Consider the following 25,523-nt stretch of genomic DNA (forward strand, 5'->3'; position numbering starts at 1 on the left):
GAAGGATGTGGGTTGCAGTAGTTACTCGGAGATGAAGAAGCCTGCACAGGATAGAGCAACATGGAGAGCTGCATCCAACCAGTCTCTGGACTGGAGGCCACAACATCATCAACAACAACAACAACAACAAGAATGTTATGGTATGTTATAGGCTTTTAAATCGAATATTATTCTAAAATGTTATTTTATGGGATTTAGTTAGCACAAGATGTCCCTTCACAGAGTCCACACCACGGGATTGGTCTATAGGTACTAAATACAGCCCTGTTAATGGCAAAATTGAAGTATGGTAACTTTCAGTAGCTCCACCCCACGTGTAATGCTATGTCCGTCTGTGCAGATCAAAAGAGAGGATGGTCTTCACCGATAGGAAGGTGCTTCTTTCTGTCGGGTAGATGCCTCCCGCAGTAAGACTGTAAGGTCTCTGTGCTCGACTCATGACGATCAGCAGCGCTCTACGGAAAGTGGTGCTGGCGTCGGTCCAGTGACAACTGTAGACAGCCAGGGACAGCGACTCACCCTGCACATAACAACATGTTGAGGAATGTAATTAGCTTTTGAGAAGGGGGATATTCTATTATATGTTATACTTCTGCACTGATTACGCAATTCACACCTAGATGTACAGTGCCAGGATATTTCTCAGTAAGACAGTAACATTCGTGTACTACCGTAGCTCACAGCATATCGTATATCTGTCTAGTCTAAATTATCGATGCTCTTCTCCCTCTTCTCTTCCTTACCTTCCACCAAACAAAATAGATGTGATACTAGACAACCATCTGCATCCCTTGCGTGTTCTAAACATTCATGGTGGTGTCTGATTGTACTATAACCTACCACTTTCGCGCAACGACGCTCTGAGTGTGTTTTTTAGGGAATTAACTGGTTTGAACCTGGGACCTGTTGCTGGTAAGGAGACGCCAGACCACACATGACATGTAGAATTCAGAACAGTTCAGTGAGACTAGCGATGATATAACCAAATACTAAATAATCTCAGCGTCAGCTCCACTGCACTCCCTGTAAAAGAATCTTAATACTAACTAAATTTAGTGGAAAGCGTTCAAGGCTTTACTATTTTTAGTTAGCTGGTAAAATAACGTCGAAAAAGCAGTTAAGTTTACCAATGGAAATTTTATTCTACTCACAAAACATCGTTTATAAATTGCACTATTGATAAAAGGAAATGTTTTAATACAGGATGGTAAAAACCAACTGCGTTCAACAAAAATGTGAACGAATATTCCCTAAATGGGTTTCCAAGTTCTACAATCGATCGAAGGATGACCTATGCCATATCACATCTACAATCTAGGTTTAAATTAAGTTTCACAAAAGAGAAAACTATCAAAATGGTCTACAGTGACCCTCAGTTATCTTTAATTACTTATCTAACTTGTCGTAAATTACAGTGGCTGATGTGGCTTCTCAATAACTATAAAATAGAAAAATCATCGCGTTTCAGATCTGTTCTTCAAGTGGCAAATGTGAACACCATGAGTTTTAATTAACGATCGACACTAGTATTACGCAAAAAGGGGGTGTAACAGATGAGACTTCTGCAGTTCTGAGTGAAGCCTTATGCGCTCAAAAATGCGGCATCGCATGCGTTCATTACCTTGTCGGTGTTTAAGCAGCGTCAGGGCGGCAGCGGCCGGCGCAGCAGCCATCCAGCTCGCCGTCTCGGAACCAACTCTCTCTTTACTACAATTTACCGAAGTTGGTTTAAAAAAACTATCTGGCTGTGTTTTCATCTGACCAATTAGGGTCTCAATGTTAACCTTAAGCTCTGCCTACAAAGATTCTGTCTATCCAATGAGAAACGTTATACTTTTCGTGGTGGGGCAATGTTTTTAAAGTTTGCAACGTAACAGAGACGCAAAAAAGCCTCACGCTAAGTCGTACAGGTAGGCAGGGGGCGTGGGTGTCCACTCCGTCCCTTATCGTAGGGCCTTCTACCTTAACACGGTTCTGCTCTCGGCTTCTGTCCTCGTTTCTCCCCTCGGAACTGCGTCTGCCTCACGGTGGGAAGGTACGACATGCATTTAGGCATTCTTGTGTTAGTCTGTGGTATTCCATTTGCTCACTCGTTACTCGTATTACTTTGGTTAATTTAATGTCACGATTTATTCGGAGCTATGAGACATACTAGTAGATTTGCTTATTATGTCAGGGTTTTCATGGAAGGTGTTGGATTTGCCTGACACCTTACAGTGTATCACAAAGTGTTCATTTGTGTCGATGAAAATAAATTTGTCGGTGTTTGCAGTCACACCAGTCAAGAAAGCACTATTGCAGCAGGGATGCAAAAAAGAAACGGATGTGTTCTTTTTGAAACGACGACTCCTGCGATTATTATACATCTTTCGGAGCTCTGTAGTTAGCAGGACTAAAATACACGGACTGAAAGATTATCTACAACATCTAGAAAAACCCAGCTGCAGCTTGTAACGACACTTAACAATGTGTCACCTAAATTTTACTTAAGCATGTAATTCGATCCACCAAATGAGACTTTGGTCGTTTATCAACAATACCTGAGTACTGTAACGCTCTTCATTTACATTTTATTGGTGCCATTCATTCATAAGTAAATTATTCATTTAACGACACTAAATAATTACTTTGAATATCAATATACCCTAGTGGCCATTAAAATTGTTACACCACGAAGATGACGTGCTACAGACGCGAAATTTAACCGACAGGAAGAAGACGCTGTGATATGCAATGATTTGCTTTACAGAGCATTCACCCAAGGTTGGCAACGGTGGCGACACCTACAATGTGCTGACATGAGGAAAGTTTCCAACCGATTTCTCATACACAAACAGCAGTTGACCGTCCGACCGGCATTGCCTGGTGAAACGTTGTCATGCCTCGTGTAAACAGGAGAAATAATTACGATCACGTTTCCGACTTTGATAAACGTCGGATTGTGGCCTATCACGATTGCGGTTTATCGTATCGAGATATTGCTGCTCGCGTTGGTCGAGATCCAATGACTGTTAGCAGAATATGGAATCAGTGGGTTCTGGAAGGTAATACGGAACGCCGTGCTGGATCACAACGGCGTCGTATCACTAGCAATCGAGATTACAGGCATCTTATCCGCATGGCTGTAACGGATCGTGCAGCCACATCTCGATCCCTGAGTCAACAGATGGGGACGTTTGCAAGACAACAACCATCTGCACGAACAGTACACGACGTTTGCAGCAGCATGGACTATCAGCTCGGAGACCATGGCTGTGGTAACCATTGACGCCGCATTACAGAGAAGAGCGCCTGCTACGGTGTACTCAACGACGAACCTGGGTGCACGAATGGCAAAACGTCATTTTCTCGGTTGAATCCAAGTTCTGTTTACAGCATCATGATGGTCGCATCCGTGTTTGGCGACATCGCGGTGAACGCACAGTGGAAGCGTGTATTGGTCATCGTCATACTGGCGTATCACCCGGCGTGATGGTATGGGGTGCCATTGGTTACACGTCTCGGTCACCTCTTGCTCGCACTGGCGGCACTTTGAACAGTGGATGTAACATTTCAGATGTGTTACGACCCGTGGCTCTACCCTTCATTCGATCCCTCCGAAACCCTACATTTCAGCAGGATAACGCACGACCTCATGTTGTAGGTCCTGTAAGGGAATTTCTGGATACAGAAAATGTTTGACTACTGCCCTGGTCAGCACATTCTCCAGATCTCTCACCAATTGAAAACGTCTGGTCAATGGTGGCCGAGCAACTGGCTCGTCACAATCCGTCAGTCACTACTCTTGATGAACTGTGGTATCGTGTTGTAGCTGCACGGGCAGCTGTACCTGTACACGCCATCCAAATTCTGTTTGACTCAATGCCCAGGCGTATCAAGGGCGTTATTACGGCCATAGATGGTTGTTCTGGGTACTGATTTCTCGGCATCTATGCACCCAAATCGCGTGAAAATGTAATCACAAGTCAGTTCTAGTATAATATATTTGTCCATTGGATACCCGTTAATCATCAGCATTTCTTCTTGGTGTAGCAATTTTAATGGCCAGTAGTCTAATAACTGATATGTAAACAATTTTTTTGTGTTTCAATAAACATACGTAAGTAAGTTCGTGTGGAATTATTGGCTGGGTATCCTGCGTAAGGGCTGGTCAGCTATCTGTCACAATGAACACAACTCTACATGTATAGCTTTCTCACGAAACACAACTTTTTTTCCAGGTTCAGATACTATTTGAAGCTGAAAATCTTTTACGTTTTTTATGTAACATCATTTATTAAATATTTCGTCTTTAAAATTTAGCGCTGTTCGGAAATTGACGCCTGCCGCTGTGGCCGAGCGGTTCTAGGAGCTTCAGTTCGGAACCACGCTGCATCTACGGTCACAGGTTCGAATCCTGCCTCGGGCATGGATGTGTGTGGTGTCCTTAGGTTAGTTTGGCTTAAGTAGTTCTAAGTCTAGGGGACTGATGACCTCAGATGTTAAGTCCCGTAGTTGTTACAGCCATTTGAACCATCTGAACGGAAATTGACTGTCCGTTGTTAATTTCTCATATGAGTCACAACAATACATATCAGCAAATGAGTATAACTTAACACAACTGTTTTAGTTTTTACATGTGATGCAATTTGTAAAAAAATCGCAGTACCAAGATGGGATTGGCCAACAAAAACGAACGTTGCTAGGCGTGTTTCTACATCTGAAAGGCGATGTCTTTTCAGATTTCACGCCAGTCGTTTAAGACTGATGCTAGCAGCGCCACTATGAGGACACGAATCAGGTTTGCTTTAAAGATATGGTATAATGGTCGTAAGCATTAGTTGCCTTTGAGATTGGCCGTGGTGAGTTGATGTTCGTCAAGAAAGCATTTAAAGGGACAAAGATGCTATTATCAGAACCTCATTTAATTTGAACGACGTAGTGCAAAAGGGCTACGATAAGCTGAATGTTCCTTCTGTGATACTGCAGAAAGACCTGACGGGAATGTAACCACTGTACATGATTGCTGACAGTGGTGGTAACGAGAATGTATGGTTGCAAAAAGAATGGGCTCCGGTCGACAGCCTAGCACTACTGAGAGGGTAGACTATAGTGTTTGGCGTATGGCTCTGGCGCATCATGCTGCATTTGCAGCAGCAATTTGTGCAGCAGGTGGCATCAGAGTCACAGAACGAACTGTTACAAATCAGTTATTCCAAGGACAGCGCCGTGTCAGAAGCCCTACAGCGTGCATTCCGCTGACACCGTACTGTCGTATCACGTATCGATACCACTTTACCGGCGTCTTTAGGTTGGCCACGGATTAGCAAGATTCGTCAAGCGCCTATAGTAATCTTGCACGATCCAGCGGACCAAATTGAGCACACCCCACGAGCCATTAGGTCCAGTGGCTCAGTACCACGAGGCAACAGCGAATCGCCCACTTGCACCTGGAGCCTCTTCACTGTGACACCATCGTTCACGCTTAGTACAGTGAACCACTTCGTTGTCGACAGTTATAGCTTGACTTTATTTCTTGTTGCAATACTTGTAACGAGTCTTCGTTCGCTTGGCGAAATACAAGTTAAGTAAATCTTCTGTTTGTTGTGTTAACTTGTTCGCTAATTTTATCTGCCCCTTTCCAGCTTTCCTATGACGACAGCTGCCCCATCATTCTGTAGCCCACCTCTCCTTACCGTTCTGTACGAAATGATACACAACAAATCAGGCATCATACCTGCGTGTGGCAGTCGTCAAGTTGACTCGTGTTCTCTCGTTTTTTTCGGCTGCTTGTCTTTGGTGGCCCCAGTGTTTGCCTTTCTTGTACTTTTCTAGGTTCCGTGGTTTCTGCTTTTGTACCCCCCCCCCCCCTTTTTGCTTTCTATGTATTTAATTGTCTTGTTATTTTGCACGTTGCTTAGTTACTATGGCTACCACCCCACAATCGCCTCATTCGCCGCCTGTAGTTGATCTTAGTTTATTCAGTTTCAGAATCAACATATAGCGCAACTGCTTGAAGTAATGAATCGCTTCGCGATGGCGCAGATGACTTCACACAAGACGTCAAATCGAACGCCCACCACCTACACTGCCTGCGTATGAGCGCCATTTCATCAGTTTGGCAAGGTGAAGGGAGACTGGACAGGATACCTCTCATAGTTCGATGTGAACAACGCAGCACATCACATACAAGGTACTGACAAACATTCTTATTTCTTGGTAATGGCGGGAGTGACTATTTATCGCTTGTGCGCGAAACATTTTTCCAAGCCCATAACTAGTACAATGTGAGGACCTGTTACAAAGTATTATGATAGTGTGCAAGTGTTGGCTGCCCACTAAAAATTCCTTAGGATGCAGACGAACCGTCAGTGGGTGACGGAACTGCAAGGCCTTACTAAACACTGTAGATTCAAATGTGACTGTGGCAAGTTCTCTTGAGAACAAGTGCCACAGTAACTTACTGCTTTGCAAAACAATGGGGTTGTAGCACCCACTATTGCCAGTCACTGGGCGTCTCTTCTTGTTATTCTAAAGAAGCGGTCAGGCAGACTCTGGTTGTGTGGCGATTTTAAGACAACTGAGAATCCTCAAAGAGTCATACAGTTGTCCCTAGCTGCGCCCAGAAGAACTGATGAAGAAATTGGGTACCGGTTGTTATTTTTTCAAAACTGATTTGTGGGACGCTTACTCATGAATACCTTCAGATGTACAGTCGCAACAAGTTTTACCATTAATGCTCATCTGTGTCTCTTAAAATTTTTGGGATTGCAGTATGGCAGTGCTTCTGCATCTGCCATATTTCATCGGTTTCGGGAGCACCTGACTGCAAAAGTTCTTACTTGTTCAAATTATTTAGGTGAAATTGTCGTCTCAGTTCGCACTCTGGAAGAACGCATTCGCAATCTTTGCACTCTGTTTCAAGTATTGTCTGCACCTGGTCTCAAATATAACAGAGACAAATGTGTGTTTTTCCAGAGTACGTAGGACATGTCATTAACGACTAGGGTGTTCACATTTTGCAATCACATTTGATTACTATCTGTGACCTTCCACTCCCACGAAATGTTCGGGAATTGCAGTCTATGTTAGAGAAGCTCAAGTATGACATCCGATTTATTCCCAACGCCGCTCAAATAGTGGCTCCCTTCCATCGCTTGCGCCGAAAGAATGTTCCGTTTGTTTGTTCGCAAGAGGGTCAGTCTGCATCCCAGAAACTGAAAGAGGCTTTGCTTAGTGGTCGAGGTCTTGTTCATTTTGATCCAGCCAAACCTGTGGTCTCGGCAATGATGCTTCCTCTTACGGCACTGGTGTAGTTTTGTCGCATAAATTTGGTGGTGTTGACAGACCGACTACCTTTCCTTCGAAATTGTTGAAGAAAGCTGAATGTCATGATTCGCGAATTGTCTATAGTGGTTACTTGGTGACTGAACATAAACCTCTACAGTCTTTCTTGAGTCCGTTTCAGTCAGTCCTAACTTGCACAACACAGAACCTGTAACAGTAGGCTCTTATTTTGTCAAATACCACTATGAGTTTGTGTATCAGCCCATTTCCAAGCATGACAACGCATATGCTCATTTTCGCCGCCCTGTTGGCCCAGATTCAACGTTAGATGAGTCCTTTCCTTCTTGTTGCAACAAGTCACATGTTATGGTTCCCCAGGCTCTCTGACCAGGCATACATCGTTTGCTACACCAAGGACAGTGAAGTGACAGTCGCACCAAGCAACTGGTGTGACGTCATTGCACTTTCCACTGTCTGGATGCGTAAATTGAACTGCTTACTTCTCTGCGGCAAACCTGTGCTGAACATCAGTCAGCTTCAACTCAGCAGTTCTTTGGATGGTCCAAACCTCAAGCGTCTTGGCAACATTGCTCTTGGATTTTGTGGCAGCTTACTGGAACACATACTGTCTCATCGTGGTTGACGCTTTCAGCAAATTTACGTTTGTGGTTCGTTTGCACTCTATTACGGCTCGTTCCACAATCCAAGCCCTGTCTTCGATCGTTTACCTCGTGGGTTTCCCTGAACAGGTTGTGACTGACAGTGGCCAAGTATTTTGCATGGCCTCCAGTATCAATCACAACACGAGTGCACCGTTCCGCCTGTAACATTAACCGAACGATGGGATTTACTAACGCAGGAAAATCCGACATGTTCGTGGAATATAGAATGTGTAGGAAGAATGCATTTCTTCTTGTATCGTGTATGCAGGAAGATATCCCAACAGACGTCAGCAATCACGGCAGTTATTTATCGAGGTCTTCAATGTTACGTTACTGTGGTAGTACTAGACAACGTAACAGAGGGAAACAAGTGACAACAGAAGAAGGGGAAATTAATGTTCTTGCTGCTGTTGGAGTTGATCAGCAAGTTAGCTCCTGCCCAATGGGATGAGAAAGTGGTATAAGTGAGGCAAGTGTCCTATTCTTTCTCCATCGACTTTGGTTCCATTCTTATCACATCTCTCTCCATCAAGATCTGTGTTCAAACGATTATGAGAATCGTGTTAACTTCTGTACATGGACTTTAAAAAAGGGTATTCCGGGTGTATCATGATCTTATTTAGTGATGAAGTCACATTACCAAGCCGGCCGTGGTGACCGAGCGGTTCTAGGCGCTACAGTCTAGAACCGCGCGACCGCTACGGTCGCAGGTTTGAATCCTGCCTCGGACATGGGTGTGTGTGATGTCCTTAGGTTAGTCAGGTTTAAGTAGTTCAAAGTTCTAGAGGACTGATGAGCTCAGAAATTAAGTCCCATAGTGCTCAGAGCCATTTGAACCACATTGCCAAGCATCGCCAGGTAACCGTCGAAACATGCGCTACTGGTCTATTGACAATTCTCTGTAGCTTCGCCAGGTGGAACTTCAGCGTCTGTGGAAGTGTAAAAGTGTGGTGTGCGATAGTGAAGCATCAGCTTATAGGCCTGTTTTTCATACCTACACTATCGCAGCCTCTTAACAGACCAACTTCCACAAATGGTAGAAGACGTCCCACTGCAGACTAGGAGAAACCTGTGATGCCAACATAATGGCTGTCCAGCCAGTAGTGCACGAAATACTACAACATATCCTCATAAATTGTTTCCAAATTGCTGGACTGGACACAGGACTTCTATTTGGCTATCAGGTTCTCGGAGTTGACACCTGTAGAATTTTTTCTGTGGGGGAAGCTGAAAGGCGCTGTCTACAAGAACATACCAACCACACCTCGTGAAATGCCAAGACGTATTACTACAGCCTGCACGGACATATCAGCTTAAATGTTAGCACGTGTGCAGCTGCCATTATATAACAGACTAGGTGCGTGTATTGCCGCCGCCGGTGGTCACTTTGGTTACAACCCCTGTAATGGTCAGTTATCTCGTTACTGGTCAGAATCCACATACCTAATGTAAGCGCTTGTGTTATTCTTTAGTGTGTGCGACCACAGAAACTGAAGTGTCATTGTGAGAACTTTTCAAAATTTGATATATCGTAAACGATTTGACCTAGAATCCTGCAACAAACACCACTGAGATTCAAATTTGCCCTACTTTCTGGTTCATAATGTCAATAGACGTTGTTCTGTTTAAAAAAGTGTACAGTCGCACAAAACATTCACTTTCTATATATTATTACAATCTTTTGACTGTCTAATAATACGAGCACTTGCCTATCAATCCGTTCTGTGAAACAGCACATCAATAGCGCATTCCTTTTCCCCAATATTTGCGGTGCAAATTTTAGGTGATTCAGCTGCAGTTGATCAGAGTAGTGTCTTACTAACAAACAATATATTAAGAATGGGTCTTGTCTTTGTTAGGTGGTCACAGAGTGCATTGTAATACATCCCACCTCCACCGCATTCCATATCATTTAGTGCATATGCGGGATGGGTTTGGTAATTAGCATGGTGTGTTTACAAAAGTTTTTATGGGTACAAAATTGGACGGAGGAGAAGAGGAAGTGCTCCTCCAAGCACTTTATAAACACTCAGGCAAAATAGGGAATCTGTACACAGTTGGATAACGAAGAAAGAAACCCACTAAAACTATTGTGTTTGAAATGTACAGCTAATTTTATCTTCCTGATTTTGAAATGCCAGTTGCTTATTATCAACAGCAATTTCTTTCTGTAATTATTAAATCACAATTTGACAACTGTCCAATACTGTACGCATCTTGTACATACCCGAGGATACGTTTCAGAAGTTTTTCTGTCCTTTCTTATTGCACAGATGTGAAACCAGTAATGATTTTCTTAGCATATGCAATTCCTAAGCTCATATTTTTTGCACACTAAAGCGGATCAACACATAACGAATGAAAATGAGTCATCCTGGATTAATCTGAGGTCACTCTACTGAATGGGTACATAAAATACTTTTGTTGGCAATGGGAAACAAATTAATAATTTCCATCGACACTAGATATTGCAGAAAAGATGCGATGAGCGTATTTGTTTGGGTCACCCCAGCTACAAGCTGCAATATTGAAATTGCAAATATGCACCGAAACACCAGAGGTGATGCATATGATGACTCAAGGAGGGACAGCCCACATCTCTGATTTCTGCAACAGTCTTAGTCTTACGATTTTTAAAGGAAGGAAAGCCGTCTGACGTAACTGGTACTTCATTTCCGAGAGTCAGATGCTTCAATAACGTATAACACTAAATGATGTACGCACATGCTGTCAAATAGCATTACACTACACTATAAACGGATGAAGACTTCTTACATCTGTCTTTAATAGCGACACTCTAGAATCTTCGCAATATCGGTGTATAAATAGGCTTATACTTACATAAACATTATTCAAATCGTACATGATCAGTTTGTTTACATTTGGATCATAAATTACTCTTACATAAACATAACGTTAGAGTACAAGTGATGATTTGTTTATATTTGAGTAATACATTAACTTAGACAAATGACTATGTGGCTTATCACAGTGATCTTTTTTTATATAAGAAGGCTAAGCGAAGTGGCCAGATTGTCTACATAAGGAGAGCAATGAGCCCATTGGACGAGGAATGCAATCCGTTCCCTTGCTAACAGACTGTAGATAGGTGAGTATGTAAATGTGGGGAATGTTGACTCTTTCTTTCGTTTCTGCCTCTGTTTGAGAAATAGTATTTCACTTATTATCTCCATAGAGAGGGTTGTCTTTCTTTGCCGTCTTGCCTTACCAAACTTCCTGTGGTCTGCCAGTTTCATCGGTCCACTCGCAAACCTTGTCTGGTTTGTTGCTCGCAGCATTGCTGTATGATCCACCTGTGAATGAGCACATCTTTCACTGTTTGGAATGTTTTCTGCAGCAGGTGGGGCCAGAAGTTCATCCATATAGGCTAGCCAGTCTTCAGTCAAGGAAGTGGACAGTACCCCATATTAGAGACAGGTTTCAATTTTTGTGTGTTCCTTAGTATTAATGAGAGAGTTAGCTTTTATTCCACTTTATTCTGCAAAGGTTAGCTCAAAACTTCCGGAGCTGCAGTGCGAGATTCAGGCATTGCGCCCAGATTCACTACTAGAACATGGGTCATTTATGGACTCGATTCGACTACTCTGACTAGAACGTTGTTTTGATGGTATCCCACATACTGCTGCGAAATATGTTTGGAAAAGATAATAAAGAGCTGCTCAGCTCACCTGTTCCCTCACGCTGTGCGCCCCCAGGCAGTAGAGCAGCAGCGGTGTGCTGCTGATAGTGGGCGCAGAAGCCAGGCACTTCACTAGGTCTCCATTCTCGGAGCTCTGCCAACACACAGGTCTGTATTAGTACATGAGGAACTTCTGCTACATGCTCACATGACGATGTTCTTGTTTCATCATTCTGTTCTTCATAGTTGAGTGGCAATTCAATATTGGTTAGTTAATCGCATGTTCCATGGTCACTTTGTAATATGTATCTAAATGACATCCAAAAATTTAGTTATTACAGGATATGAACTTAATCTACACTTAAATATGGCTCGACTCTGAGAACTTACAAATGATTTCATGTAACAGAAAACAATATTTAGTTTAATTACATGTGTAAGTAGTGACATTTTTGCACTAATTAAGCTACAATTGAGAACTTGATTTTCTCCTGCACTCTAAAGTTCCGCGAAAGCAGCCGGCAGATGCTATCGACAACCGCTGATATTTCGCCGTGTACACACCCTGTCATTTTCAACGCATAAATGGAACTCTTATTGATTTGTATCTACAGACTGATAGTTGTCACCATCCAGCTCGGCCTGAAGTGGTACTTTGTATCTTCGATAACAGGTCCATGTCATCTCAGACTCTAACTGTTCATTGACCGAATTTGCCCACTTCAGAGTCACCTTTCGCCTGAATGTTGTTGTGAAACCAGATTAGACACGTGTTGCACTATTGACAAAACGTCAATAGGGTGAGTAATGAAACTATCTAACTGGTATCAAAATCTATGGCCTTTTTATCCTATGCAGATAGCATGTGAAAAAATACGGCAGAGACATGACATGAAATACGTTTTTCGAGCGCCATGTAAGATTATGGTAAAGGACGACCTTGGTTTGCGTAAGATGGGTGTCATACATTGGTGAGACGATCTCTTATGTGGAGGGCCGTTGTATTAAGCATAAATATCACACATCCTTACAACAAATGAGGAAACCTGCTATTGCACAACACTGCATCCGCGCTGGTTATTCTATGGATCATAACACGGAGGTTCTGGCAAGCAGTTACAGCTATCGGAATAGTCTTATTAAAGAAGATGTTGAGATTGACTTAGCAAGTGACTTTAAAATGGAGAACAAGGTTTTGCCTTACAGAATATGCCCTGCGTACTGCAATTTCCTTGTACAGCACATACATTTGTGCACGTATCGATACGTCGGCAGAAATATTTTTCTAAGGGATATAAGAAGTTGCCCTTAAGAAACATGCTACCTGGCATATTTAATATCGTTAGGAAAGATGTGAAAGAGTTTAGTACCATCACTGCTTTTTCTGTTTTGAGCTCAACTCAATTGCCCGCATCTCATGGTCGTGCGGTAGCGTTCTCGCTTCCCACGCCCGGGTTCCCGGGTTCGATTCCCGGCGGGATCAGGGATTTTCTTTGCCTTGTGATGGCTGGGTGTTGTGTGATGTTCTTAGGTTAGTTAGTTTTAAGTAGTTCTAAGTTCTAGGGGACTGATGACCATCGCTGTTAAGTCCCATAGTGCTCAGAGCCGAGCTTAACTCAATTTTTATGAAAACTAATTCAATTTAATCATCTATTAGTGTAAACATCTATCGAAACTCTAATGGACTGTTTACAAAAAATGTCATCAAAATGAGTACTCTAATAGTGCATTTAAGGTACCTGATTCTTTAAACAGTTTTCTGCAAGATGATTACTAGCCCTGCTAAATTACAGGAAACACTACAGAACAATAAGGATGGATACACAATTATCTTTTGACAGTTCTCAAAAATAGTCTACGCTTGGTCGTCATGAAGCTGTAGCGACACACCAAAAGCAGGACCAAATATTCCTTGGTGATACAACTCAAACACAGCATCAGCAGAGCAGACACTAAAGCACAGCAGTATAAAGAGTTCATGCTTGCAAGATGGCTGGTTTTATTTCCTACATGACATCATGGATGCCAATCATTGGCCGTTGGTGAAGTTTTTGTCAGCGTATATCGTAGATTGTTGACTTCGCTGTCTGAGGGCTTTGATATAGCACCCCTCTCTCTTTAACTGGCTGTATTGTCGAAACTGTTCCACTGAGTAGCGTCATCACTGTACTGGTATGAGGAGGGGCTTATGGGTCGGTAAGCAGTGTAGGGGTTTGATGTATACATCATCAGCACGTTTCTGTGGTTTGGCCGTGTCCTTTACTTGCAGTGAGGGCTGACTGGTGCTAATATCTCAGTCTTCCTGACCTGCTGGAATCATTGTTGCTGAAGTTGGGATGAGGTCCCACTCCACAAGGGACCTGCTTCGATATCACTGGACCTGTGTGTGTTGGTCTGTCTCTATTTTACCTTTAAAGTTGTGCAGAGCTGGTTCTGGGTCCAGAGGTGGTTGGCTGAAGGTGTAAGCCGGTTCCCATGGTGTAGCTGGTTTTCATACTGACCAGCATGGCGCACTGACATCCAGTGCGAATGTCTGTCTTCCCTGGGATGCTCTGGTGGCACCTGATAGCCACTTGTAAGTCTTCCAAAGATGCAAGTCTGCAACTGTATGCCTAGAGAGTAGGGGTGGGGTGGGGTGGGGAGGGTATGGCACAGTTGGAATGATTCGGGTCTGTTGGACGCTGGAGGACATTCCAAAGTGTCCAGTGTCGGCAGAGGGCGTCTCTAGATTGCCGTAGTCCTATAAGAAGCCAGAAAGTCGGCCATGAGCTCCGCTTCGGATTTGACTAGCTTCATTTTTCGCATTCACCCATTGTGGTGTCCTGCATCCTATACAGCGCCGGATTGGGACTGGTACGGTTCTTCTCCAGCTTCATGGAGAATCATAACTGCATGTAAGTTATTACTGAAACGTCCCCTTAGAACAATTTATACAAGACTGTGCTTAAACTGACACACAATATCTTTAGCGCAACGCAATCTGACTTCCAAAAATCCCTACGAAAGAATGGCCCTGACTAACATTAACCTATACGTTTCACAAATCACTTACCTCAAAAAAATCTTCGTTACTCGAACTACTGCAATACAGCGAGCGCCACTACTGCCAGCTAACTAAAAGAATCAAACTACGGAAGGTACTAACTACTGATAGATATAGTTAGCAAATGAAAGATTTTAATAGAGAACAAACAGTGTATTTACCTTAATAGTCAAAATATATATGGTAGTTCATGACATCCAGTCTTACAAATTACAAAACTTCGCCATTTCTCTCCTCACATCCACCACTGCTGGCGACTCGCCTCCAACTGCGCAACGCTACGCGCTGTTAGCATCCAGCTGCCGCTGCCCGACACTATAATGGCAGACAACAATGCAAACTAGCCACAGACTGCGCACATCACAGCCAGTGATTTTTCATACAGAGCGCTACGTGGCGTTACCAATAAGAAAATGTAAACAGCCTACTTACATTACTACAGTTGAAACACACCTTCGAAGGCATTTTAAAGCTACTGCCGATTCCATCCTTCCCCACTCCCTCCTGGGAAGGAATCCATTTACTCTTACTGTGTTCATGAGATATATACTGGATAGTGAAATGTGACATAGTTTTTCAAAGTGTTTGTATATCGTGGAAATCAGCCAGCCCGGTATTTACGTTAGTGGATGTGGAAAACCACATATAGGCTGACTCGAACGTTGACCCCCTTCCTTAATCTGGAAGGTAGATTCATTCTTTCATATCCTGAATGTGTGCACATTAATGTGCTCAGCTTTCTAGGTTGTTTATTATCTTTTGCATCTGCACCTTTAAGGAGAGGACGAGCGGCTCAAATTCAGTCCTGGGGTTGAGTGAAATGACGCTGTTGACAGGTGCATTATGCAACCCTCAAACCTTAGAAACATGCTACTTGAGAATCGAGGACCATTGTCCAAATCGATTGTTTGTGGGGTCCCTTCGACAGCTAATATTTTTCTTCATGGCTGTCGTGTACAGCATTCGAACCACATATGTGAATTTGGAGTATGCGTTGGTGACAATGAGCTATATCCCTCAAAGGTATGGACCGATGAGGTCCACACGTATGGACAGCCACGGGCCCTACAGCACTGGTCAGGTATGAAACTGTTGCAGAGATGCTGAGTGGATCGAACCGTAGGTCATGCAGGAGCAGGCATTCGTCTCAACGTCCAGCATAATGGCTGGCCAATAGGTACGCCGCCTTATGAGCGCTTCGATGCGTGTCATCCATCAGTGGCCAGCATTAGTGAAGCTGATGGCATGATGGTGCAGTGGCCGTGGAATGACAACCCGGCAGTCGTCGTCGTCTATTGTCAGTATTGTCAGCATCAGTGCTCCCTGTACCATGTGGGTCCTATTTTTCAGAGAAACGTGTGTGTGGAGTGGGAAGAGAGGCGTCAAGCCAACATTGCCGAATGTATCCCATCATTTGCTTTAGAAGAGCGCTCTCTCTCTCTCTCTCAAAAAAAAAAAAAAAAAAAAAAAACCAGATTCAACTGGCTCTGAGCACTATGGGACTTAACTACTGAGGTCATCGGTCCCCTAGAACTTAGAACTACTTAAACCTAACTAACCTAATGACGTCACACACATCCATGCCCGAGGCAGGATTCGAAGCTGCGACCATAGCGGTCGCGCGGTTCCAGACTGAAGCGCCTAGAACCACTCGGCCACAGCGGCCGGCACGGAGGGAATCATTCCGTTCGGGTGAAACTACCGACCAAGTTGCCAATTGTCTTGATGCGATGAGCGTGGAACTGTCTTCCACCACACGATCTGATTCTACCGTGAGGATATTTCCTGGCAATGGTACAGCTCTATCGTTGCAAGGTACTGCAGAAGGCTATATAAATCAATGTGAGATACACAATTATTTACAAATTCTAAGTTTGATGGAATTGGATCTGATAATTCAATACATAACGTGTCAAGTTCATCGAACGGCATTACTGCTGATACAAAGTTCATGTCATGTACTATTTTATGAAAAATCGTCCACTCCAAAAACGTTTTGTGCACTAGGTGAACCAGTTTAGAAAATGCAGCTGAAGAAACATCGAGGAAAAGAAAGAAAGCACCAAACCGAAGAAACTTTGCAATATACAAATGAAGAATTAAGAGCACCTTTAAAAGAGAAACAAAAAGAATGTGAACAACTGCGCAAGAACACGCTAAAAGCTGGAAACCACTATAAAGAAAAACGAAATTATACTAGACAGTCTGCACGATAGAGCCCTCAATAATCTTGAGATAGATTCAACTCCCACAAAAGCCATGATAAACATGGAAGAGAAACTTAAGTATACGAGGTAATGAGACACACAAGACAGCCAGAAAAAGATACAACAAACTGAATTTATTTGAAAAAGATCAATGGTTCATTCATTGTAAAGACTTACGGTCCAAACGAGATTGCTGGGAATGCTGTGCCTTTTTATAAGCAAAACGAAAGTCAATACTGACAATACAACAATGCATGAACTACAAAGAAAGCTAATAATTTCAAATAGAAAACTGCACAGAAATATGGAATGAATGTGTAACTAATCAAATGTGCAGGAAATACATTTCTCCTTTCCTCGCAGATTCTAGTATTTTATTTATACGTGCTGGCAAAAGAGTAAAATTCCAAGTTCATGGAACAAGGAGGAAGTTATTTCCGTGTGCAAAACGGGTAGCGAAGGTGTATTTGGTAACTAAAGAGGCAGTAGTCTGTTGAAGCAGGCATACAAGATCTGCTCAAAAATTGTGAATATGGGACTTACGGTTCTAGCTGAGGCCCAAAGAGTATTTGGGAAATGTCTTTTATGCATTGAAAATTTCTTTACAATAAAATGACACATAGAAAACCAAAGAGAATTTAATCTTGTAATCCATATCGCCTTGCTGTCGATCGAGTTGATCGTAATAAATTATGTGCTATAATGGATGATAACAGCTGCCCACCATACCACACATGGACAACAAAAGCTTATATTGTTAAATAAAAATAGTAAGGAGAGAAAATAACGGATGAGATAAAATCAACCCCGTCTTGTTAATATTTAAATTGACAATGCCCTTAAAAACTGGAAATGAGATAGTTATTCAGAAATTAAATTAGATAAACGCACTAATCTAAATAATTTACAATTTGCAGATAATAAAATAATAATACAAGAAAATGAATAGGACATTCTGTTAGCAGAACATTGGCTAAACCAGATATGTGCAGAATTAAAAATAAAGTAACTTGACGAGTGTCACATTTTAAATACTTGGGCTGCGATAAGGGCTATAATTACGAAATTAATATAAATGACAATGTGCACAACTTTTTTGCAATATCTCGAAGTACAAAAATTGAAACGACAGAAAAATTAAATTTTATAAAACTACGGCGATAACATCACTGCTGTAAGGAAGCGAGAGTTGGATAAATGAAATAACAGTGACAGCAAAAACAAACAGCAAAGATGAGATTATTGAGGGGAGTGAAGGCTTTCACCAGAAGAGAGTTACTATGTGAAGACGCCTATCTTTGTTTGGAAGCCGACAACGACTTCGATGGCCTCATGTGATGGCACAACTAAGTAAGTGAAATTTCCTGGCAGATTAAAACTGTGTGCCCGACCGAGACTCGAACTTGGGACCTTTGCCTTTCGCGGGCAAGTGCTCTACCATCTGAGCTACCGAAGCACAACTCACGCCCGCTACTCACAGCTTTACTTCCGCCAGTACTTCGTCTCCTACCTTCCAAACTTTACAGAAGCTCTCCTGCGAAACTTGCAGAACTAGCACTTCTGAAAGAAAGGATACTGCGAATACATGGCTTAGCCACAGCCCGACCGAGACTCGAACTCGGGACCTTTGCTTTTCGCGGGCAAGTGCTCTACCATCTGAGCTACCGAAGCACGACTCACGCCCGGTACTCACAGCTTTCGAGTCTTGGTCGGGCACACAGTTTTAATCTGCCAGGAAGTTTCATATCAGCGCACACTCCGCTGCAGAGTGAAAATATCATTCTGGAAACATCCCCCAGGCTGTGGCTAAGCCATGTCTCCGCAGTATCCTTTCTTTCAGGAGTACTGGTTCTGCAAGTTTCGCAGGAGAGCTTCTGTAAAGTTTGGAAGGTAGGAGACGAGGTACTGGCAGAAGTAAAGCTGTGAGTACCGGGCGTGAGTCGTGCTTCGGTAGCTCAGATGGTAGAGCACTTGCCCGCGAAAGGCAAAGGTCCCGAGTTCGAGTCTCGGTCGGGCTCACAGTTTTAATCTGCCAGGAAGTTTCATATCAGCGCACACTCCGCTGCAGAGTGAAAATATCATTCTGGAAACATCCCCCAGGCTGTGGCTAAACCATGTCTCCGCAGTATCCTTTCTTTCAGGAGTGCTAGTTCTGCAAGTTTCGCAGGAGAGCTTCTGTAAAGTTTGGAAGGTAGGAGACGAGATACTGGCAGAAGTAAAGCTGTGAGTACCGAGCGTGAGTCGTGCTTCGGTAGCTCAAATGGTAGAGCACTTGCGAAGGCAAAGGTCCCGAGTTCGAGTCTCGGTCGGGCACACAGTTTTAATCTGCCAGAAAGTTTCATATCAGCGCACACTCCGCTGCAGAGTGAAAATATCATTCTGTAAACTAAGAAAGTAATCAAACGGTTGGCTTTCTTCCACAATGCCGTTACTGTGCATTTTCCGTGCAAAACTATGAGGTGACTGCATTAGGACTGTAACTTTTGTGTTGTCGGCTAAACAGGTGGAGAAATTTTCTGACCAAAGATGTCACGATATATAATAGAATCTGGTGGACCAGTACCAACAAGCAATATTATTAACTGGTTATTGATCGTTAATGGGAGAGAAAACTTTTGTGATTGTGCTGTGAAAGGGCTCAGCTGCGACAGTAGTGTGTGTATGCTGAGGCGGCGTTGTTGGTGCAACGTGATGTGCCCTTCGAAGATTGCAGGCACACTCCTTTCTTGGAATGTTTACAACTTCGATTTGCACACAAAAATCGATACTTTCATGTCAGCATTTTGAGATCAGGTGACCATGCTGCACATGACTGATCTGACCAGTTGCGACAAAAAAAAAAAAAAACAATGCGATACTAGTTGCTACGATATGTGTCTGATGCTCGTGAAGCTTAGAGAGCAAACAATAGATTTCTGAAAATTCTAAACAATCGGGTGAGAGGACGTACTATTACAGAAGGCACATTACTTGGGGGTTAGTAGATAGCAGAAAATCGCGCTGCTTAGCCATGCCGGTTACACTAATAACCTGTGGGGTGGAGTTGCAAAAGTCTGCACGAGGCGCATTCGTCATTTTCTGGGTGAAATGGTGGAATGGTGGTGGTTTTTGTATCCCGCCTGAAAGGCGGCGCGTGGGTATGCTCCTGAAAACTGAAAGGCTGGCAGAGCGAGTAGGATAAGGAAAAGGTGAATATCTCTCGATACTGCAGTGTGAATTAAAGTCACCTTTACTTTAGCAAGAAGCTGAATGCATAACTTAGCACTGAGGTGCGAAGCCTTAGGCCCGTCATAAGTAGTACAAAGTCTCAATAGCAAGCCAACACCCTCTGAAGTTGAACTGATGTTTCTAGGCCGTCTGTTCTTGATCAAATGTTCTTGATCAGAACCTGCAGCGGAGCTCGTAGAGCTCCACAGCACCGGCTAGAGGGCGCTGTCGTCGGTGTCGGTGTAGTGCCAACCTACGAACTTGCACCTACGCCGTGGCGTCTTAGCTATCGATACTATAGTGGTGGACGCCTTTCTAGCTTGAAGAGCATCGTTAGCAAAAGGTGCCGCTGTTCTATTATTCGCATTTCCAACCTTTGTTATTCTTGTTGTCTTTGTTATTGTACGAGGATTTGTTCTTCTACTTGTTCTTGTTGTGTCTGCTGTTGTGACTGAAGTCAGAGCCATTCCTTTTGTTTTTGTTCTTGGTGTGCCTGCTGTTGATGCCACGGTTTCATGAATTCTAGTTTCATGACCAATAAACTTAGTCGATTGTCGTAACTAAATTGAAGTCCTCGCCGCCTGTACTACACCTACTAAGGCTCAACAAACACATCTTATTACACAGTAAGGATGGATACAAAATTATTGCTTTAGAGTTCACAAAACCACTCCATGCCGAGTCGTCGTAAAGTTGTTGACAAACATAAAGAAAAGAATCCAGATACTCTGTGATCACGCAAGACCATCAGAATCATTGTATTCGCACTTCACAGAGTTGCCAAACTAAAGTCCAATAAGCAGCCCGATCACGTATGCACAGTGTTAGAGGGGTAGATAGTAGAGCAGAGTACAATACAAATCAGTTCATGTTGGGAAGGCAGTTGCTTTTATTTCCTGCATGACACCGAAAGCTAGGCCTATGATTGCTTGCAGGCGTTTCTTATCGGTCAAAGATGAAGTCTTTGACAGCATATGTCAGAGAATATCAACCTCGCTGTCTGACGACACATATGTAACAATAATCGACGGCGTGCACTCTATGTTTTCTTATTTGTGCAATGGAGATTTCCTTTTTTTTAAAAATGAGTTACCTCTGAAAACAATTCCACGTAGTAATTCTGTCAGAGACAGCAAAAGGACCTGGAAGAGCAGCTGAACGGAATGGACAGTGTCTTGAAAGGAGGATATAAGATGAACATCAATAAAAGCAAAACGAGGATAACGGAATGTAGTCGAATTAAGTCGGGCGATGCTGAGGGAATTAGATTAGGAAATGAGACGCTTTAAGTAGTAAATGAGTTTTGCTATTTGGGGAGCAAAATAACTGATGATGGTCGAAGTAGAGAGGATATAAAATGTAGTCTGGAAACGACAAGGAAAGCGTTTCTGAAGAAGATAAATTTGTTATCATCGAGAATAGATGTGACTGTCAGGAACTCGTTTCTGAGAGTATTTATATGGAGTGTTACCAAGTATGGAAGTGAAATGTGGACGATAAATAGTTTGGATAAGAAGAGAATAGAAGCTTTGGGAATGTGGTGCTACAGAAGAATTTTGAAGAGTAGATGAGTAGATCACATAACTAATGAAGAGGTGTTGAATAGAATCAGGGAGAAGAGAAATTTGTGGCGCACCCTGACTAAAAGAAGGGATTGGTTGGTACGACATGTTCTGAGGCATCAAGGGATCGCCAGTTTAGCATTGGAGGGCAGCGTGGAGGGTAAAAATCGTAGAGGGATACCAAGAGATGACTACACTAAGCAGATTCAGAAGGAGATAGTTTGCAGTAGGTACTGGGAGATGAAGAAGCATGCACAGGATAGAGTAGCGTGGAGAGCTGCGTCAGACGAGTCTCTGGACTGAAGACCACAACAACAACAACGAACTGTGGTATTCTACGACAGTATATTGTTGATCTTAATCATCTTATCATCACGATCTGGGAGTCCATTAATTACCGGATACACCTTTGTTTGCTTTAACCTTCATCTACAAAGAAATTATGAATCGGCCCATTACATACGATACTGTCATGTGACTCAGTGTTATACTTCTAGGCGCTTCAGTCTGAAACCGCGTGACCGCTATGGTCGCAGGTTCGCATCCCGCCTCGGGCATGGATGTGTGTGATGTCCTTAGGTTAGTTGGGTTTAAGTAGTTCTAAGTTCTAGGGGACTGATGACCACAGATGTTAGTCCCATAGTGCTCAGAGCCATTTGAACCTTATACTTCTTCTTCAGAACAGAGATGGTGTTAGGCACTGTCCTCTGTAGACAGAAATTCGTTTATTTGTCAGAATTTCTTTTGCTTGTTCCTATAAATGTACACAAATTTTTAACCTTATGGATTTTTTTTATTTCCCACAGTGTTATTTCAGTTCGCTGGTTCCATACGTCCATGAGGTCTGACAGTGATAAGGGATCTGCATTGCAGCATTCAGTAGGCTGATAAAGAGGACACATCAGGAAAAGAGGAACATACTGACTCTCAGTAAGTTTTCTATTCCAGTATGAAAACGCAAACGTATGGCTTATGGTCTGAGTCTTTTATTCGCTGTAATCGTTCACATACTACTGTGATAAGAATTCCTCCGTTACAGGGTACTGTATGTTACACACAGTGATTTTTACCCCGTATGCAAACTCTAGGGATTGATTGATGAGAGGACAGGGAACAAGACAGGTCTAATGTACTCATGTCCGGAAATGCATGGTTTCCGTGCTAGAGACCATTTGTGCAATCATACCTTGTTACAGAGACTGTGGTCTAATATGCGCTATGCCATGCAGCCACAGTTACAGTATGTCTTGAAAATGGTTTCCAATTATCTCAACTCATGCGTGTACGCGCCGTAGCATGTTCTGTCTCATACATTCATGTCGGCCGTGTTGCATCCGAACAATCTCAATGGCAACATGAATACGCTGCTCCAGTGTCTCTATATCTAGTGTGGTCTCTGCATACACGATACTTTTGAAATGGCCTCATAAACAGAAATCTCACGGGTTGAGATCCGATGAACGAAGAGGCAATGCGAGTGGACCCCCTCGTCCGATCCATCGACCAGGGAAGACACGATTGAGATGGGTCCGGATGTTAACGGCGAGGTGGGCTGGAGTACCACATGTAGCAACCACATAACCTTTCGAATCATCAGTGGCACTTCTTGTAGCAAGGGAGGCAAAGTCACCCACAAGAAACGCCGATATTTCCGGCCTATTAGGTGATGTGGACGGAAGACTGGTCCCAAAACCAACTATCCCGGCCCACACCTTCTGAAGGCACCAATGCTAATGATTCACTGTCACCATACCATGGGGGTTCTGCGTACTATCCCACAGATGACTGTTGTGATAGTTGAAGATACAATTCCGCGTAGATGTGGCCTCATCTGTGAATACGATGAATGACATTCTAAAATCGTGGTAGCCTGGTGAAGAAACTGCCCCCGATGTGGAAAGTCTGTCGCTAATAAGCTCTGCACACGCTCTCAGTGATAGGGATAGTAACAACTGTCATGGAGAATGATTCACACGGCCGTCTGGCCTACCTTGCAGTGGCGGGCCGACTGCCTGGTACTGACACGACGGTCGCCTTCCACAGTGTTAACCACTTTTTCCTCCATGTCTGTTGTCCGAACATTTCGGGTACATCATTCATGGTTTCCTGCTTCTTGAAACGACTGAGTCTCAGACAAACCGCGAAACACTGTTGCAAACATTGAATGCTGTGTTTGCTGTCGGCGGCTATATGTCTTCTGATACAACCTTGCTGTCCGCCGTCCGTTCCCATTTGCCTTTCCGTAAGTAAACACCGTGTCGGCAAGCTCTCGATTCGAGTACGGAACCACTGTGTACAACGCTGTATCACATCCACTACAAGGTGAGTCAGAAAGAGAATCGGACACACCGCTAGGAGTTGGCGCTAGGGCTTGACGTACAGGGAACAGTACCACCCTCTAGGAGGAAAGCACGCATACTTTAACTGTAGCTGCATGGTACAGCGCCTATTAGGCCACAGTCCCTGTAACAAAGTATGACTGAATAAATCGTCTGTAGCATGGAAACCAGGCATTTCCGTCCATACGTTCCTTAGACCTTTTATGTTCCGTATCCTGTCATCGATCAGTCCATAGAGTTCTAGGCGCTACAGTCTGGAGCCGAGCGACCGCTACGGTCGAAGGTTCGAATCCTGCCTCGGGCATGGATGTGTGTGATGTCCTTAGGTTAGTTAGGTTTAATTAGTTCTAAGTTCTAGGCGACTGATGACCTCTGAAGTTAAGTCGCATAGTGCTCAGAGCCATTTGAGCCAGCCAGCCAACCAGTCCATAGAGTTTCTACAAGGTGGAAAAAAAATCACCCAATATGTGTGCTGTTTTGATGCACCAATCCCTCGTAAGTATTACATATTACTCTTTCCAACCGCCTTCCAATGAAGACATATCTCATGTCCATTCGGAAACTTCATACCAGTTGTTATGGTCACTTTTGCAACACAAGGCAAAGTAGACTGCGGTACTATGAAGGCTCCCTGAAACTTTCTATTTCCTAATTGTGATTTGAATTTCCAAGTAACCGCACTATTCGCAGAAGAAAAAGACCATTTCAACAACACTGATTTCTTAGAATTAAATTTAACTGACGGGTCACTTGCCAAATGCCCTTGCAAACAACAAGAAATCTCTCTAAACAAGGAAACAAGTGAGAAATAATTGAAATGTATCTTCAAACGATTTGCAGCTCACATGTCCTGCCATCTTTTGGTGTGCACTGAGGTGACGTCAGGATTTCATCACTAATTCGTTGATATTTTTATAGTAACTTATAAGAAAGTTTCTTATCTTTAATGTAGTCCTATTTACATATTGTATAGTGGTGCCTGTCGGGAAAATTCATACTTACAGATGCGGCCGGAAATATCAGCATGATGCCGCTGAGCATCCCATGAATAAATTGCATCGTTGCAACAGGGCTCATTACGCTTTCTAAATGCTTGACAAACCTGAAAAAGATAATATCTCTTAATGCAAGAGGAAGTACACTAACGGAAAAGAATTCGCAACACAACACCGAGGGCAGAGGTGGAGATCTGATGTGTTTTCTGGTAAGAGCTGGTGTCAGTGGCGGCCCTGTCTTGTTTAGAAGGAGGCCAATTTGGGTCATGCAACCAACCTGTCTATGTGCTAGACGCACTGGACGTAACCTGGGGTTATGGTCTGGGGTGCGGTTTTGTATGACAGCAGGAGAACTCTCCTGGTTATACCACACACCCTCGCTGCAAATTTGTACGCTAGTCCAGTGATTCGACCTGTTGTGCTGCCATTCATGAACAGCATTATAGGTGGCGCTTTCCAGTAGGTCAACGCTCGCCCACATACTGCTGTAACCGAATGTGCTCTACTGAGAGTTGACAAGTTCCCTTGGCCTGCTCAATCACCAGATTTGCCTCCATTCGAACATTATCGGAGGACGACGCCGACGTCATCCACAAACAGAC

The 25,523-nt window shown here is 43.3% G+C and overlaps 1 protein-coding gene across 1 annotated transcript; it reads right to left on the bottom strand.

Moving 5' to 3' along the window:
• Nucleotides 1–322: 322 nt before the first annotated feature.
• Nucleotides 323–14,088, bottom strand: LOC126267702 (putative odorant receptor 19b). The gene is made up of 3 exons (XM_049973004.1): nucleotides 13,978–14,088; nucleotides 11,618–11,722; nucleotides 323–520 (listed from the first exon to the last, which is right to left on the bottom strand). Exons 1-3 carry the CDS (start codon nucleotides 14,086–14,088, stop codon nucleotides 323–325), a joined length of 414 nt encoding a protein of 137 aa, XP_049828961.1.
• Between the last annotated feature and the right edge of the window lie 11,435 nt (nucleotides 14,089–25,523).

The sequence above is a fragment of the Schistocerca gregaria genome, chromosome 4, assembly GCF_023897955.1.
Source record: "Schistocerca gregaria isolate iqSchGreg1 chromosome 4, iqSchGreg1.2, whole genome shotgun sequence".
Taxonomy (NCBI): Eukaryota; Metazoa; Arthropoda; class Insecta; order Orthoptera; family Acrididae; genus Schistocerca; species Schistocerca gregaria.

Bases quoted from the DNA above. Each gene is read 5' to 3' on its own strand.
- LOC126267702 (XM_049973004.1), bottom strand. From the start codon at position 14,088: ATGTCAGTGCGCCATGCTGGTCAGTATGAAAACCAGCTACACCATGGG. The intron at 11,723-13,977 runs GTAAAATAGAGA...GTGTGTTGGCAG, and splicing joins AGCTCTGCACAACTTTAAAG to AGCTCCGAGAATGGAGACCT. The intron at 521-11,617 runs GTGAGCTGAGCA...TGTTATGTGCAG, and splicing joins CGCACAGCGTGAGGGAACAG to GGTGAGTCGCTGTCCCTGGC.